Source organism: Rutidosis leptorrhynchoides, chromosome 8 (assembly GCF_046630445.1).
Source record: "Rutidosis leptorrhynchoides isolate AG116_Rl617_1_P2 chromosome 8, CSIRO_AGI_Rlap_v1, whole genome shotgun sequence".
In the NCBI taxonomy this organism is placed as follows: domain Eukaryota; kingdom Viridiplantae; phylum Streptophyta; class Magnoliopsida; order Asterales; family Asteraceae; genus Rutidosis; species Rutidosis leptorrhynchoides.
Window position 1 is genome coordinate 146,772,310 of NC_092340.1, and position 19,785 is coordinate 146,792,094.

Here is a 19,785-nt window from a genome sequence, read left to right on the forward strand (position 1 = left end):
ATGATTAAGTCCGTATCTCATTTTTTTTACATTTAGATCAAACTCATTTTTTAATTTAGAAACACATTTAAACCTTTCTAATTTTTAATTTTCTGAATTTCTGATGTTGTATCATTAAATCATTACTCCCCCTAAAATACTAAAAACCTAAAATCTTTTTGGCTTTTTGGATTTTAAACACACAAAAACAATCAGAAAAATATAATCACACAGTATATACATCTATACATGCAGAACACATAAAATTAGGTTACTCTTTGGTCTCTTCGTCAGGAACGACATCTGACAATATTTTGACACTTAACTCAGTTAACAAGAAATCAAAACGTGGTTTATCAAAAGCTTTTGTGAAAAGATTAGCCCTTTGCGTAGTTGTGCCAATTTGGACAACATCAATTAGTCTTTTCTCATAACAGTCTCGAATAAAATGGTATTTAATTCCTATGTGTTTGGTCTTAGAGTGATTCACAGGATTTTTCGTAACAGCTATGGCAGCAGTATTATCAACAAAAATAGGAGTGTTAAAAAATATTCAAACCATAGTCACGAAGTTGCTGTTGTATCCACACAACCTGAGATGCACAGCTTGCTGCAGCAATGTATTCAGCTTCACAAGTGGACAAGGCTACTGCTGTCTGCTTCTTGCACTGCCATGTAACTAGTCTATTTCCAAGGAATTGACAACCTCCTGATGTTGACTTAAAATCTTTCTTGCATCCACCATAGTCGGAATCACTATAAGCCGTCAGTTCAAAATCATTATCACAAGGATACCATAGGCCCAAATTAGGAGTTTGCTTTAAATAACGCATTATCTTTTTCACCACAAACAAATTATGTACATTCGGATTTGCTTGATAGCGAGCACATAAACAAACTGCGAACATGATATCAGGGCGAGACGCTGTCAGATACATCAAAGAACCAATGATGGCCCTATATAAGGTTTGATCAACCTTAGCACCTTCCTTATCCGGTGTAATCCCGTGATTTACCGATAGCGGAGTCCTTGCAGGACGTTCATCTTCCATTTTGAATCTTTTCAGAATATCTGATACATATTTCGTCTGATGTAAAAAGATACCCCGATTTGTTTGTACAACCTGAATACCAAGGAAGAATTTGATAGTTCCCATTGAACTCATCTTGAACCGTTTCTGCATTACCTCCTCAAAATCATCCACCATCGTCTTATCTATAGATCCAAAGATAATATCATCCACGTACACCTGTACTAGCATAATATGCTTGCCCTTTTCTTTGATGAAAAGTGTCTGATCGATGACACCTCTTCTGAAACCATTATCAATCATATAGTTGGACAATGTACCATACCACACTCTTGGAGCTTGATGAAGCCTATACAGTGCTTTTTCTAGACGATATACCTTTTCTAGAGAGTGTGGATCTGTAAAACCAGGTGGTTACTTAACAAACGCTGTCTCATTGAGAGTCCCGTATAAAAAAACGCTTTTGACATCCATTTGATAGACCTTGAAGCCTTTAAATGATGTGAATGCCAAAAATATTCGAATTGCCTCAAGTCTAGCAACTGGTGCAAATACTTCATCATAATCTATATCAGGGATCTGTTGATATCCCTTCACAACCAGTCTAGCTTTATTTCGGATTACAATACCTTGCTCATCTTTTTTATTCTTCCATACCCATCGAAGCCCATAAGGTTTGCAACCATGAGGCGGATTCACCAGTTTCCATACTCCTAAATGCTTGAATTGCAAAAGCTCTTCTTGCATAGCATTTACCCAATCATCATATAGTAGAGCTTCCACAACAGAGTCTGGCTCAATTTGACACATAAAGCATGAATATGCATGTAAAAAGAGTTTGCCTGACCTATTTAGCGAAGAATAGAAAGCTTGCATAACATTTTCACTTGAAGCTTTCTGATTTTCAGACGTTGAGGCATCATTTGATGGTGCTCCAGAAACTCCTTTCGAATCAACAATAAAATCATCTAAGTGTCGAGGTAGTACAACTGTTCGTGATGATCTACGAACACCTTCAGGTTCTGGTTGTTCTTCCTGAACTTCTACAATTTGTGGCAGATTATGAACACTTTCACCACTATCTATAGGTTGTGACTCCTCTTCAAAATCAGATCCATCATAAGATGGATCATCTTGATAATCACCGGATTCTTCATCATCTTGAACAATTTGTTGTTGCGGCACTATGTGGTTGTGGTGCCGTTTGTAATTGCGGAACCATTTGTGATGGAGACGTATGCATTTCATTCATCAATTTTGCAATAACTTCATCATCAGTAGCAATAGACGGAAGACCAAAAGAATCAAACAAATCTTCATAATCAAACTGCCATGAAAAACCTTTCCCAGCAGGAATAGCAGCATTTCTTTGAACATCTACTTCGAAATGTTCTTCAACACGTTTAGATACAGTGTTGAAAACTCTTTTGTTTGGATTCCCATAACCAAGAAATATACCAGGAACAGCCTTAGGATTAAATTTTCCTCCAGTATCTCGTATCATGATTGAACACGGTGCACCAAAGGGTTCGAAATGTTTAATGTTAGGCTTCCTTTTATGTAGAAATTCATAGCAAGTCTTTCCATGCCTCTTGACTACTAACAATCGGTTCATTGTATAACATGCTGTAGCAACAGCTTCACTCCAGAAGTTAACCGGTAAACTTGAGTCGGCTAACATTGTTCGCGCAGTTTCAATTAACGTTCTGTTATGTCTTTCAGCAAAACCATTTGATTGCGGAGTATAAGCTGGACTGAACTATTGTTGAATGCCTTTCTCGTTGCAGAAACTTTCCATCTGCTGATTCTTGAATTCAGTACCATTATCTGTTCGAGTCTTCCTAACCTTTAACTTGTACAGATATTCCAGCTTCAAAATCAATAACTTTATCTTTTCAAACGTGTCAGACTTCTTCTTTAACATCACTACCCAAGAGTATCGTGAGTATTCATCAGTCACTACCAAACAATATGAATCTCCAAAGATGCTTGTTCGATTAATCGGACCAAAAAGATCCATATGTAACAACTCTAGAGGAACAACAATTGAATGATGTTTCTTTGTTGCATGTGACTTTTTAGTCTGTTTGCCTTTCTTACACGGAAGACATCCTTCAGGAATTTGAAAACTCTTAACATTTACTCCCTCAACCAGATTATTATGAACAAGATTGTTCATCTTTCTCAAGCTCAGATAACCCATACGCTTGTGCCATGAAATTGACTCTTGTTCTGTAGCTTTGGATATGAAAGCTTGATGACCTGTTGCAACTTTAACATGGGCTGTGGACATATCCAAAATATACAAATCTTTATTTCTGGGAGCTGTCATAAGAATCATATCTTCCGGTATTACGTACTCTTTCTTCAAAATGTAGCATCTTTGATCATTAAAAGCAACCTTATGCTTTTTTCTGCTACTTGAGAAACTGACAGCAGATTATTTGACATCTGCTTCACAAAATTCACTTTATCAAAATTAACATTAGCATTAGAAATCACACCCTGAGCTGTAATAAAACCTCCTTCATCTCCTGCAAAAGAAACAGATCCTCCATTTACTGACTTGACGTTAGAAAGTAAGGACATGTTTCATGTTATGTGTCGGGACGCCCCACTATCAACAATCCAGGTATTTCTACTCGGATCATAGGCGACCTGCACAACAAGAAAATAAGTTAGTTTGAGATAGACACCCATGCCCGAATGGCAATGGGTTTCCCATCGACACCAATAACTTGCACATCCATCCATTGACCCTTTGATCATGATGGATCTTTGGACTTGTCAACAACCTTTGTCTCAGTTTTAGGTTTCCAAACGGTACATTTACCAACAGATTTCTTATAATAGTCATTCGTTTGAAAATTTGTGTTCACCTTTGACTGTACCCTTGGGGATGAATTAGCAACAGAATTTGACTTTGGTCTATAAAAACTTTTTGAACTATTACTTGAAGTACCTTTGGAACTGGTACTAGAAGCATAGTGTTTAGTTTTTGTATCAGTGTCAGATTTTCTATTTGGTGTTTTCCAACCCTGTTGACAGTTAACAGCACAATGACCCTTTTTCCCACATTTATTACAGTTTTGAGTTCCTTGAGTAGGTGCTTTTGAACTCAGATTCTTATTGGGTAAAGATTGTTGCTTGGGTGACATAGGCTTCTCAACTTGATGTTTCAAGCCCGGTCGACGGTTAGGGTGCACATATTTAGGTACATTGTTAGTATTAGGGCTCCTCTTATTAAATAGTTCTTCAGGTGCTTGTGTAAGAACATATTCTTTATCTAGGTTGAGTCCCTGCAGATACTTAACAAGTGTCTGAAATGTTTTCTTTCCATTAGAGTTTCTAGAGTTTACTTGTTTTCTAGGTGTAGGTCCTCTGCTTTCACTAGCCTTAATAGCATTCAATGAATTTTTCAGGATATTGATAGGTTTGGATTTTGGTGTTACAATCTCAGAAACTTTTTCATTCTCTGAGTCAGATTTACTGTCCTCCACTAAGCCTTCAACAACAGGCTTAGTACTGTCTGATTTTTCATTCTCTACAGACTGAACACTTAGGATTTCACTAAGGCAAGAATCATAAGATTTATTAATGTACTCATTCTTAAGAGGAGGAGGACACTCTTTATAACCTAAACCCTTTTTACCATCATTCTTGTTGTAGACAGTATAGTCAATGACATATGACATTCACTGCCAAGTGTTATTTCTAGCCTTTTCTGACTCATACTTAATCTTAAACTCTTCCTTTTCTCTCTTAGCACATTCAAGTTGATTTAAGTACATCATTATGGCCTTTTGGTCACCTGAAATTGTAGCTCTTAAATCATGAACTTGATTTTCTAGAGTTTTGATTGTCTCCCTGAATTCCTTTTTATTGTTAAACTGAGTTAAATTAGTCTCATATAGGTCTTTTACCTCAAGATAAGCTGCTTTAACAATCCTAAGTTCCTGTTTTACTTCAGGACAATAAATACATCCTAAGGGGATATCATTCAGTTTAGAAACTATGCATTCAAGTTTAGCAATTTCTAACTTATGATCAGCACAATCGTTACATACCAAAGGAAGTTGAGTTTGTACCTTAGAGTCATTTGATGTGTTTGCCATGAATGCATATTCCTTTTCTTCAGTCTCTGATTCAGGTTTAGATTCTGAACTAGAACTGGAACAGTCAGAATTGCTCAACTCAACTGAAGTCTTGACATCATCTTTCACAATAGTTTCGCCATCGGATGAAGACGAACTACTGTAATCAGTCCATACATCGCCGTCATTGTGCATTGCGTATTTGAACTTCTCATACACTCTCTTGTTAAGAACACCTCTTCTAACATATCTGATCATTGCATAAGTTCGCTCAATTCTTGCTTCCATCTTGCAGACGTAACACATGCGTTCATTCGCAGTACCAACACAACCAGCTTTCTCTCTCTCTTGTTTCTCACTTTCAGTTTCTTCTTCGGTCTTAGGCATTCTAACAACATTAGCATGATTTTCATCATCAGCAAATACTGTCCAATCACAACCTTCGTCTGAATATGATGCAATTAAGCCTTTTGCTTTATCATTTCTGGCAGTATCACTGCTCGTTGCTTTAACTGGCACATTAACTTTTGTCTTATTATGCTGATTGTGAAATGGATTGTGAAAACCAGTTTTCTGTGGCTTGGTACATGTTCTTAAGAAGTGTCCTAACTCATTGCAATTAAAACATCTCACTTTTGACATATCAAAACCTAACTTAGTATCTCTAGTAACACCTAAGCTCTGTTGACCTGACCTTTTCAGAAACTTCTTCACTCTTCTAATCACACTACCCATAGCCCAGAGGATATCTATCTTTTCAAGTTCATCCTCGTCAATCTGCTCATAATCTTCTGCTTCTAAATGAGCATTACCAATTTGACCACCAACCATTTCATTATAAGAATTAACTACCAAAGCAACTAAAGCCATATCTTCCTCTACAACTGCAAGGGGCCTAGTTCTTAGATTCTCAGTGTTGAGAACTACAGTTTTTGGTTCCTGTCTAATAGTGGACTGACCTGTACTAATAGGCTTAATTACTTGGGTTTGAAACGTCACATTTTGAGCAGGTTGTGATCTTTTTACAGCACTATCACTAGAAACAAAAGCTGTTTGCAAGGGAGCATGAACATTACTCAATCCAGAAGCACCAGCTTTGTAGATTATAGGACTCTGCTGACCCTCAAGGCATTTCTTCTTGGTTTCCATATCCAAGTCCTTTACCATCAACTTTGATGTGAATTTATCTAGGGTAAGTGATTCACCAGCAGACAAAGCTCTGTCTTCTACCTGTTCAATAAACACATCCCACTTGTGTGGTAAACCATCTTTTAATTGTTTGATAGCTTTCTGTTCTGTAACTTCTACACCTAAGTTACCCAATTCAGAGACAAGATGACGATAACGAATGATTGTCTCCTCTAAAGTTTCATGACTTAGAGCAGCAAACCTTTTCCATTCACTTTTGATTACTTTAGCTTTCTTTTCACGATACGCCTTATTTCCTTCTACACCTATCCTTATAGCATTCCAAAGAGAATATGATGTTAAGTGCATCTGATATTGATGATAAATATCACCATCTAAACCCTGAGTCAATTGAGCATAACATCTACATTCTAAGGCATATGTTTCTTTTTCGGTCACGCTATAATCTTCATAATTTTTACTAGTACCTAAAGGCTCTTTATATTCATGTTGTATCAAATCCCACATTCTAGGATCAAGGCCTCTAATGTAATTCATAAACCTAGACCTCCATCCAATGTAATCATTTGTATTATCAAGTCTAGGAGCACGATTGGCACTGCCTGATTCACTATCAGATAGTAAAATATTTTGAACGCCGGAAGTAATTGCCATTGCCTGATCAGACATCGTTAAAATTAATTAAGGTTTAATCTGATCCAACGTTGGTCGATTGAATGACAGTCGATCGATGAACAATTACAGTCGGTCGACTGTCAAAGGTTAATCGGTCGAAGTTCTGTTTATATTAAGTCAATTGGTATTACTTTTCTCAATCGGTCGATGTTCATTCAATCGGTCGATTTAGAATTTCCGTCGGTCGGTTTAGAGTTTAACTCGGTCGGTTTAGGACAATCGGTCGGTTTAGGAAAATCGGTCGAACTAATTACAATCGATCGAAATAAATTACAATCGGTCGATTTGTATCATAACTCGGTCGATTGACACGTAAGTCGGTCGACGGTCGTTTCTGTCAGGTCTAGAATCCAAAAATCAGGTTTTTTGATTTCTAAACGATTTCAAGCTCAATTTTCGAACTAAAAACACTGACCCACACCTTAAACAACTTAGAATGACTTCTGTAAACACTCTAAAGCAATTAAAACCAAAAGTTTAACGTAAAAGTATGCAAAATTCAATCCAAAACCAAATTTTTGACCCAAAAATATAACAAGAACTCGTTTAAAACAATTGATTCAGCAAGCCATGGCTCTGATACCACTTTGTAGACGCTGAAAAGGGACCTTAGAATCAACCTAACACGATCTAGAGGCGGAATAACACTAGAATGAGCTTAAACGAATATCTATGGGTTTTCGGGTTCGTACGAGTCAAACCAAGATTAGATCTTGATAAACACGAAGCCTAGACTGACATTCTGTGGTATTTGGACATGAAGGTTTGAGAGAGACCGGACCTGGAACTGTTTGTGTGTGTAAAATTAATTAAGTGATTAACCAAATTAGTGGAGATTAACTTGGCTTAAATATCCCAGATCTTATGTCGGTCAACTGTGGTTGACAGTCGATCGACTGACTATGTCAGTCGGCCGACTGTCGAGTAACATTACATATTACATTTAAACGTTTACATATATATAAAGTAGCAATCGACAATCAACGTTTAACAATATTACAGGTTACTACATGATCGAATAATACATTAACGTTCATGGAACTAGGGGATTACAAATTATGTACTAACAAAGCTAGATAACTTGTGACAATTACTCTTTTTAATGAATGATAAATTTGTCATTCATCACCAATTTTTGAACAATTTCGAATGTTTTTAGCTTATAAAAATATAGATTAGGATAACATTTGCAGATTTATGAATCTAAAAACATTTATAAAAAGCAAAAAACAAAGTGATTTTACTTATCTCCGTTGCAACACCTAAAGTTGCTTAAAAATATTATTCCTTGAAAAATATATTAATATTTGGGCAAAAATAGTTCACGTTCATCGAAAAGTTATATATATATATATATATATATATATATATATATATATATATATATATATATATATATATATATATATATATATATATATATATATATATATGCGAAAAATGGAGAGACTTGAACGTATTGCTATATGTATATTGAAAGTATGTCTTTTTGTGTATTTATATCTCTCTGATTTGTATGAATATCATACATTATGATTAATATACTTTTAAATTAGTAGTAATCTTCGGTAAAAATATAACTTTTTGAAAAAACATTAAATTACTAGGTAAAAATTAGTAATATTCTTCATTAAGAATGATATTATTTTTAAAGAATATTAATTTTCTAGACAAAAATAATAATAATTTTAAAAGAAAATATTTATTATATATATATATATATATATATATATATATGCACTATTCGGCTTATGTGCAGCTGTGTCTAGTTCGGCTGCTAGAAACACCTCTTGGTGGCTAAACTTGTTTTCGGAGCTTCAATGTATTTCATTTGGCAGGAACGAAACAACATGATTTTTAAAAAGTCTCACCGTACGTAAGTGAAGTTGTTTAATGATATTTTTAGTACTACTCGACTAAAATTGTTGTCAATAAAATTTAAGAATTCGGCACATGTGGAAAGGATGAAAGCGGCGTGGTAGATTCATTAGTTTCTTTTTGTGTCTTGGGGCTCTACTATGAGTTGTAATTTGCTTGTGGTTGGTCGTTTAGTGCCTTCATGGCTTTCCTGTTGTTCCTGTTTTGTAATGCTCCATTCTTTTATACTTTAATAAAATTTACTGGGGTAATCATTTACCAAAAAATATATATATCTTTCATAATCCCTTCTGTTATCCGTAGATACATCTCCACATTAACCCAAATTCAAATTATAAACAAACTTCATATTAATTAGATAATATGTAGGTGTAAATAATTTGTATAAGAACCAACCTGCAACTAAACCCGTGAAGTTATTTCATGGTTTACAATATTTTGTTGTATGAGTATGGCCTGTAAATTATAAGATACGAAAACATATTAATTGAATTGACTAGGGATAATTTTACAAAGTAACTATTTTTTGGGTTCAAAATTGAAATTTTTTACCTTGTTAACACGCAAATCTATCCTTCTATTGCATACAACCCGATAGTGCTCATGCCGATAGTTATATGCAGTAAAAAGATAGATCTGCATGTTAACAAGGTAAGATACTTCAATTTTAGAGCAAAATGTAGTTACTCCGCATAATTATCCTCACTCAATTCCATTAACATGTTTTCATAGTTTATAAATTTAGAGCCATATTCATACAACAAAATATCTTAGACCTTGAAAGAACTTCACGAGCTTGGATACAGGTTAGTTATAGTACAAATTATTTACAGCTATATATCATCTAATTAACATAAAGTTCTTTTTATAATTTGAATTTGAATTAATGCGCAGATAGAGCCTATGGATAACAATAGGGATTATGAAGTCATGTTTATCTATGTAATGAACATAAAGTCATGTTTATTGTTGTCTGTAAGTCTTGCAATCTCAGTGTCCTTGTTTTAAATCTTAAATCAACTTATCAGTGAGATCACGAAATGAATCATGTTCCTCCTATATTGAAATATACAATAACCTGTTAACAGAAGTACAAAGTTGACACTGATTTCAGCATACTATTGTATCAAGTTCTACCTTAAATTTTTTATATCGTGTTTGGAGATCTTGTACTTCTTGTTGCAGTTCTTCACTGGGTGATTACTTTTGTTGTTCAAGTTCTACTATGGACCCCCCCCCCCCCCCCCCCCCCCCCCCCCCCCCCCGCGACCTGTACCGTTTCAACCTGTATTAAAAATGACTAGTTTCAATTTGAGTCTGTTTTGACCCATTAGCCAACTGTCTGGTCCGCCCATCTTGCCACCTCCAATGTGCAAAAAAAAAAAGTCTCAAGTTCATCAAGTTAAATATAAAAGTCCAATTCATGCCTTAGTTAGCAAACATTATCGTATGCAAAGGACGAAGTTAAAAACCTGTTGGCTGTGAAGATGATTTTCACGTTCAAGCTCTTCAAGTTCTTCCGAGAATGAAGTACGTAAGAAACAGTAAAAATGTGTCGTTGTGACTGAGCTAGCTCTTCCTCCCCCTTTGAGCTTGTCGCCTAGCCAGAATCTACATCCCCAAGCATTTATTCGTATTTAATTGTGAGTAATGGCAAGAGAGATAGACATATACTATAATCACCAAATATATTTTGATTAAGTTCGAATACTTTTTTGTTCGAAATCAATTTATTTTGTTTGAACTCAGAAATGAGGAATCAAAAGCCGAGTTTAAACAAAAAAGTAAAAAGTGTTCAGAGCATTAGAGCATGTTCGAACTTAACTTGAGTTTGAACATGTACTATAATGAAGTGTTCGAACACTAATTGTTTGAATCTCAGATATATTCTGGAAGTTTTATTCTACTTTTTTGTTATGCAAACCTTATTCTACATCTTTTTATTCTACAAGTTTTGTTCTACATTTTTTTAATCAGCAAAATTAGATGCATAAGTGCAGATTCTACATCATAATCTATCTGCATAACAAACAAATTGATGGTTATTGCTCATTCACAGTTTCATGATCTTCATCCTCGTTCGACGAATTGGAACATGGATGAACAAAATTGGAGTTTAGTAAACATCAAATTGATTTCTCATGAATTAGGGCAAAAAAAAAACTAACCAACCATAGCGGTGGTTTAGAAACGAGGGTTTTATAGAATGAGTAATATGATTAAATATTCAAATACAAAATAGAAACAGGAATTGTGATACATTTAATACTGTATCAAATCATCAGAGTCGATCTGCACCTAGAAGTAAGAAAGAATGCGAGAGAATTGGTGAACTGAAAAAATTGGACATGAGGGCAACGCATTTATAACAACAAAAAAACGCAAATGGTGTGAGTAAACACACCTTTAGTGCCTCTTCAACTGCTTCTTCACACCTTTAGTGCTTCATCAAGTGCTTTGAGTTGTTCATTATCTTCAGCAGAGGCCAGCTCGGCATCCTTTTTCTGAAGAAGTGCATGAGTACGAGACTTATAGGAAGCAAATTCAGAATGATCAAGAATATTTCAGAATGATATCGAGGACATGAGAGCAACACATTTGTAACGTAATTATGTAAACAACACGATGGGTTACCTCCTTCTTTGGCAGGCCATTAATTCAGCGTCTTCTGTGTTTGATTGTTGAACTTGCAAAGAAATTTGTAGATCCATCTGACCTGTAAGTTTCAAAGGGGGTATAAGGTGAACAAGGACTCAATAATTTTAGGGGCCCAGGATATATTTATATTTACACAAAAAATTACTAAGCCCAACGAAACCATGCCAAACTTTTGTTAATTATCATTTGCAATCCAGGGCTTTTAGATTTATAGGCTAACTTGTTTCTCTTTAGCCACCGATGTGAGATAAGAAAATACACTAGCTTATGCAGTTGGCACGGAAACACGTGGACCTCCACAAACTTGCTATAACTAGTCTCGTGATCATGAATTATATAATTGTTATTGTTATATTATTACCTAATAAACAATAATACAAATCCTTGTTACATATAATACCTTTTTGTTTAGGGTGCGTTTGTTTACCTCTTAATGGAATGGTTCAGCACTGAATGCTGAATCATTCAGTATTCAGTGCGTTTGTTTCTAACCTCTGAATGAGATATGGTGCTGAATGGTTCAGTATTCAGTGCTGAATCATTCAGAGTTAAAACACTCTCTTAACCATTAAGAGGCTAAATTTTATGTAATATTCTTCTTAAATCGTATCCAGAACACTTATCAAGTAAGTATATAGAAATTTTTGTTAATGTTAAACGATAACAAGTTGATTTAATTGAATCATATTATTTACTCAAAATGATTATCAAACAGCTTATTGTCATTCAGAACTAAATTCATTCAGAGACTTTGAACCATTCAGATTATGAACCATTCAGCGCTAAATCATTCAGTTTTATCAAACGCACCCTTTAGTTTAGGAAAACTTATTATATACGGAGGAACTTTAGTAAACTATTTGTAAACTGTAATTTTATAGCACCTCATGTTTGTCTTTCTATTATAAGTTCTCTATTCAAAGCTTCTATTTTTTCGTGCTGCTCTTTTGAATCTTCACATGTCTCAGTTTGCTCAAAAGCGTTTGTTTCGACTCCGTGTGTACGTTCTTCAAGTCATGGAAATGAAACTTTAAATACTCATTTTGAAACTTGAGATCTACCACCATTTGCATCAGGTGATCTTGGGTATGATCAGAATTTATAATTGGATGAAACATTATCCTTCTTAATGTAAAATTACCTTATTAACCTTTATATGAATAAAAAGTAGAATATATTGTTTAATAAGTGTTCTTGATATAAATTAAAGAGGATATTACATAAAATTTATGTGCTTAATGGTTAAGAAAGTATTTCAGCTCTGAATGGTTCAACACTAAATATCTGAACCATTCAACATCATATATCATTCAAATGTCAAAAACAAACACGCTGGATACTGAATAGTTCAGCATTCAACGCTGAACCATTTCATTAAGAGGTAAACCAATACACCCTAACATCATCTGAACAATCGCTAATCCGAACTTGATAATACGATTGGATATTTAGTTAGTGTCACTATCATAATGCAAAGCCATTTCAGTACCCATGTGATTAATGAAGAGTTAATTAAGATTTACTGCAACCAATTAAACTTTACAAATTTTCACCACCTTCTGTAACGAATTACTCTAAACATAAAATCCATGGATACATTCATTCAATGCATCAAGCAATATTCACGTCCGCATACCCAACTGAATCCATCCTTCTTATGGAGCAACTGTTAGATGATTTACAACAGATGGAAGACGTGCTTTTTTTTAACGGCGATGTAGACATCGAATGCTCTCTTTTGTCACTCACACACGCGTTAGGAGAAAACTCAATTCGCGACGATGTTGGCAGTACCATCGAATGTTGCACAGAGACATTTTTAAATCTCATTGATGTTGGCAGTACCATCAAAGATTGGAAACTCCATGCTTGGAGTGAGAATCGAACCTGGGTTGGAAGTATCCCAAGTTGGATCTCACTCCCATACCACTCAAGCCAAGCTTCGGTGGATGGAAGACATGTGCTACCCACATGACATACTTATACAGTATGTGCTACTCAAAAAGGAAAACTGTTGTACCTTTTTCCTTTATGGAGGTGATTGTTTGTGTTTGTTAATTAATCCTATGGTAACGCTGCGACAATGAATTCAAATCACTGAATCGCTTTTTAGGTTTGCAAGATTAAGACAACACAACTTGAATATTGATCATCTGGCATTCATTTTTTGTTTAAGTAGATCTTCATATGTAGACAGGAAAAGAAATTACAGAAGAACTTTAACAGCAACAACTGTGTTGATGGATCATCTTTGTGGGGTTCACGCAATACATTATACATCCAATAAAGATTAACGAACATGTAACCGTAATTCCCTTGGTATTACGGCTCCAACAACAACAAAAAAATCTCACAAATTTCAGAGAGATTTGAAGCTTCAATATTTTGAACTTCATGCTCATAGTCTATCTTACCCTTTTGAAGATTATAAATTCCTTTAACACAAACTTCTTTGAAACCACAACAATGTATCATCACTTCCTCATTCATACAGATACTACCAAGAAGCAACATTTCTAAAAAGTTCAACTTTATAACATTAGTCATCAAGTATGAAGGCAACTCACGATTACACATTGTCAACGATGTTAATGAAGAGGCAGATAGTAAGAGTATGTAAGGCAAACGGTTTGTTAGTAGAGGGGGTCAACAGGAAGGTGGTTAAAGATCAAAATTAATGACACCGGCATCCCTTTCTTAAGTCAATACATCCGTTGATTAGATCTATTTCCATTGATAAGTGAACGTTTAGGCACTAACATTCTCTTTGCAAAACCTGGACTCTATATCTATGAAAATGTCAACAGGGATCTTAGATATGATGTCATTAGATGACAGGTCAATAGGTTGAACTAGTAGTTTTGATAAATCTGTTGATTATTTCAAATGGGGAAAGAAGCTGTTAAACCAAGCCACTTTTGCTGGTGAAAATGTAGAATACTTCAAGACTAGTTAGGCTCTCTAGGAATACTATATTACTCGATACAACAACAACAACAACAACAACAACAACAACAACAACAAAACCAAATACCACATAAGACCACTTGTATTGGTTAAGACGTTTCTTGCTCGTGTCACTTGCCTTTTTGCACTTTTTAGATGAGTAGGACCTGTTTTTTTTTTTTTTTTTTTTTTTTTTTTTAAGTGGAGTAGTGGTGATGTTTCTTTTTGGTGTTAGTTAGGAGTATTGTGATGATGTATCAAAATATAATTGGGTTAAGTATTAAAAGAGGATAAAAATAATATTTTTAAATTAATAAAAAATAAAATAAACAAGTGACACACGTTTCTTTTGGTGTCACTTTCTAACTGATGCCTAAGAAACGCCTAAAGTGACACACGGATACGGGAAGAGGGAGGCGTTTCTTGGTGTCCACTGTGACGACCCGGGAATTTTCGACCAAATTTAAACTTAATCTTTATATGATTTCGATACGATAAGCAAAGTCTGTAATGTTGAGTCTCAAAAACTTTGAACTATGTTCATGCATACATTTGACCTTTGACCATTTTCGACGATTCACGAACAACTATTTGTGAATTGATACATACATATATATATATATATATATATATATATATATATATATATATATATATATATATATATATATATATATATTCAATATATTTATTTATGTAATAAAACATGTTACAAAAATGTGTTTATATATACATATACATATAGTATATTGAAAATACGATTTCGAGCTTAAATAATAAACGTCAGTACAACTCGGTTGGCATTTCGCAAGCGTTCATATAGTTCTAATACGTGTTTAAAAAGATTGAAAATAAAAATTGAACTGTAAATTGATTACGAAGATTTTAGGTTTGATAAAAATATTTTTACCCTTTTAAGTTTAAATATTTGTACTCCGTATATATTAATTGGAACAGAAAATAAATATTTAATATTTTTGATCAGGTTTCAATCAGATAATGAGTGAAATAATTAAATATATTTAATCTAAAAATTTGGGATTTTTATGAACACTTTTTATTCCGTAACTGTTTAGCAATGGACACGATAGTACTATGTGTGATATTGTGTCGGCATAATAACTCAATTAACCGGCTGCTGAACTATTACAAATTGAATTACTGTGTGCATGTGACATTAAATTCATTATTATAATTATTATTATATTATTATTGTTAATTACTGAAATGTCCCGTTCTTATTGATTAAAAACGTTCCATATTAATTGATTTCGTTGCGAGGTTTTGACCTCTATATGAGACGTTTTTCAAAGACTGCATTCATTTTAAAACAAACCATAACCTTTATTTCATTAATAAAGGTTTAAAAAGCTTTACGTAGATTATCAAATAATGATAATCTAAAATATCCTGTTTACACACGACCATTACATAATGGTTTACAATACAAATATGTTACAACAAAATAAGTTTCTTGAATGCAGTTTTTACACAATATCATACAAGCATGGACTCCAAATCTCGTCCTTATTTAAGTATGCGACAGCGGAAGCTCTTAATAATCACCTGAGAATAAACATGCTTAAAACGTCAACAAAAATGTTGGTGAGTTATAGGTTTAACCTATATATATCAAATCATAATAATAGACCACAAGATTTCATATTTCAATACACACCCCATACATAGAGATAAAAATCATTCATATGGTGAACACCTGGTAACCGACATTAACAAGATGCATATATAAGAATATCCCCATCATTCCGGGACACCCTTCGGATATGATATAAATTTCGAAGTACTAAAGCATCCGGTACTTTGGATGGGGTTTGTTAGGCCCAATAGATCTATCTTTAGGATTCGCGTCAATTAGGGTGTATGTTCCCTAATTCTTAGATTACCAGACTTAATAAAAAGGGACATATTCGATTTTGATAATTCAACCATAGAATGTAGTTTCACGTACTTGTGTCTATTTTGTAAATCATTTATAAAACCTGCATGTATTCTCATCCCAAAAATATTAGATTTTAAAAGTGGGACTATAACTCACTTTCACAGATTTTTACTTCGTCGGGAAGTAAGACTTGGCCACTGGTTGATTCACGAACCTATAACAATATATACATATATATCAAAGTATGTTCAAAATATATTTACAACACTTTTAATATATTTTGATGTTTTAAGTTTATTAAGTCAGCTGTCCTCGTTAGTAACCTACAACTAGTTGTCCACAGTTAGATGTACAGAAATAAATCGATAAATATTATCTTGAATCAATCCACGACCCAGTGTATACGTATCTCAGTATTGATCACAACTCAAACTATATATATTTTGGAATCAACCTCAACCCTGTATAGCTAACTCCAACATTCACATATAGAATGTCTATGGTTGTTCCGAAATATATATAGATGTGTCGACATGATAGGTCGAAACATTGTATACGTGTCTATGGTATATCAAGATTACATAATATACAATACAAGTTGATTAAGTTATGGTTGGAATAGATTTGTTACCAATTTTCACGTAGCTAAAATGAGAAAAATTATCCAATCTTGTTTTACCCATAACTTCTTCATTTTAAATCCGTTTTGAGTGAATCAAATTGCTATGGTTTCATATCTATTTTATGAATCTAAACAGAAAAAGTATAGGTTTATAGTTGGAAAAATAAGTTACAAGTCGTTTTTTTAAAGGTAGTCATTTCAGTCGAAAGAACGACGTCTAGATGACCATTTTAGAAAACATACTTCCACTTTGAGTTTAACCATAATTTTTGGATATAGTTTCATGTTCATAATAAAAATCATTTTCTCAGAATAACAACTTTTAAATCAAAGTTTATCATAGTTTTTAATTAACTAACCCAAAACAGCCCGCGGTGTTACTACGACGGCGTAAATCCGGTTTTACGGTGTTTTTCGTGTTTCCAGGTTTTAAATCATTAAGTTAGCATATCATATAGATATAGAACATGTGTTTAGTTTATTTTAAAAGTCAAGTTAGAAGGATTAACTTTTGTTTGCGAACAAGTTTAGAATTAACTAAACTATGTTCTAGTGATTACAAGTTTAAACCTTCGAATAAGATAGCTTTATATGTATGAATCGAATGATGTTATGAACATCATTACTACCTTAAGTTCCTTGGATAAACCTACTGGAAAAGAGAAAAATGGATCTAGCTTCAATGGATCCTTGGATGGCTCGAAGTTCTTGAAGCAGGATCATGACACGAAAACAAGTTCAAGTAAGATCATCACTTAAAATAAGATTGTTATAGTTATAGAAATTGAACCAAAGTTTGAATATGATTATTACCTTGTATTAGAATGATAACCTACTGTAAGAAACAAAGATTTCTTGAGGTTGGATGATCACCTTACAAGATTGGAAGTGAGCTAGCAAACTTGAAAGTATTCTTGATTTTATGAAACTAGAACTTTTGGAATTTATGAAGAACACTTAGAACTTGAAGATAGAACTTGAGAGAGATCAATTAGATGAAGAAAATTGAAGAATGAAAGTGTTTGTAGGTGTTTTTGGTCGTTGGTGTATGGATTAGATATAAAGGATATGTTATTTTGTTTTCATGTAAATAAGTCATGAATGATTACTCATATTTTTGTAATTTTATGAGATATTTCATGCTAGTTGCCAAATGATGGTTCCCACATGTGTTAGGTGACTCACATGGGCTGCTAAGAGCTGATCATTGGAGTGTATATACCAATAGTACATACATCTAAAAGCTGTGTATTGTACGAGTACGAATACGGGTGCATACGAGTAGAATTGTTGATGAAACTGAACGAGGATGTAATTGTAAGCATTTTTGTTAAGTAGAAGTATTTTAATAAGTTTCTTGAAGTCTTTCAAAAGTGTATGAATACATATTAAAACACTACATGTATATACATTTTAACTGAGTCGTTAAGTCATCGTTAGTCTTTACATGTAAATGTTGTTTTGAAACCTTTAGGTTAACGATCTTGTTAAATGTTGTTAACCCAATGTTTATAATATCAAAAGAGATTTTAAATTATTATATTATCATGATATTATGATGTACGAATATCTCTTAATATGATATATATACATTAAATGTCATTACAACGATAATCGTTACATATATGTCTCGTTTCAAAATCATTAAGTTAGTAGTCTTGTTTTTACATATGTAGTTCATTGTTAATATAATTAATGATATGTTTACTTATCATAATATCATGTTAACTATATATATAACCATATATATGTCATCATATAGTTTTTACAAGTTTTAACGTTCGTGAATCACCGGTCAACTTGGGTGGTCAATTGTCTATATGAAACCTATTTCAATTAATTAAGTCTTAACAAGTTTGATTGCTTAACATGTTGGAAACATTTAATCATGTAAATATCAATCTCAATTAATATATATAAACATGGAAAAGTTCGGGTCACTACAGTACCTACCCGTTAAATAAATTTCGTCCCGAAATTTTAAACAGTTGAAGGTGTTGACGAATCTTCTAGAAATAGATGCGGGTATTTCTTCTTCATCTGATCTTCACGCTCCCAGGTGAACTCGGGTCCTCTACGAGCATTCCATCGAACCTTAACAATTGGTATCTTGTTTTGCTTAAGTCTTTTAACCTCACGATCCATTATTTCGACGGGTTCTTCGATGAATTGAAGTTTTTTGTTGATTTGAATTTCATCTAACGGAATAGTGAGATCTTCTTTAGCAAAACATTTCTTCAAATTCGAGACGTGGAAAGTGTTATGTACAGCCGCGAGTTGTTGAGGTAACTCAAGTCGGTAAGCTACTGGTCCGACACGATCAATAATCTTGAATGGTCCAATATACCTTGGATTTAATTTCCCTCGTTTACCAAATCGAACAACGCCTTTCCAAGGTGCAACTTTAAGCATGACCATCTCTCCAATTTCAAATTCTATATCTTTTCTTTTAATGTCAGCGTAGCTCTTTTGTCGACTTTGGGCGGTTTTCAACCGTTGTTGAATTTGGATGATCTTCTCGGTAGTTTCTTGTATAATCTCCGGACCCATAATCTGTCTATCCCCCACTTCACTCCAACAAATCGGAGACCTACACTTTCTACCATAAAGTGCTTCAAACGGCGCCATCTCAATGCTTGAATGGTAGCTGTTGTTGTAGGAAAATTCTGCTAACGGTAGATGTCGATCCCAACTGTTTCCGAAATCAATAACACATGCTCGTAGCATGTCTTCAAGCGTTTGTATCGTCCTTTCGCTCTGCCCATCAGTTTGTGGATGATAGGCAGTACTCATGTCTAGACGAGTTCCTAATGCTTGCTGTAATGTCTGCCAGAATCTTGAAATAAATCTACC

The 19,785-nt window shown here is 33.9% G+C and overlaps 1 protein-coding gene across 1 annotated transcript; it reads right to left on the bottom strand.

Annotated features, from left to right (window-relative positions):
- Positions 1-250: 250 nt before the first annotated feature.
- On the bottom strand, positions 251-1,031 carry LOC139863874 (uncharacterized mitochondrial protein AtMg00810-like). The gene is made up of 2 exons (XM_071852475.1): positions 716-1,031; positions 251-282 (listed from the first exon to the last, which is right to left on the bottom strand). Exons 1-2 carry the CDS (start codon positions 1,029-1,031, stop codon positions 251-253), a joined length of 348 nt encoding a protein of 115 aa, XP_071708576.1.
- Between the last annotated feature and the right edge of the window lie 18,754 nt (positions 1,032-19,785).

Bases quoted from the DNA above. Each gene is read 5' to 3' on its own strand.
- LOC139863874 (XM_071852475.1), bottom strand. From the start codon at position 1,031: ATGGAAGATGAACGTCCTGCAAGGACTCCGCTATCGGTAAATCACGGG. The intron at 283-715 runs GCAAGAAAGATT...AAATATTGTCAG, and splicing joins TGATTCCGACTATGGTGGAT to ATGTCGTTCCTGACGAAGAG.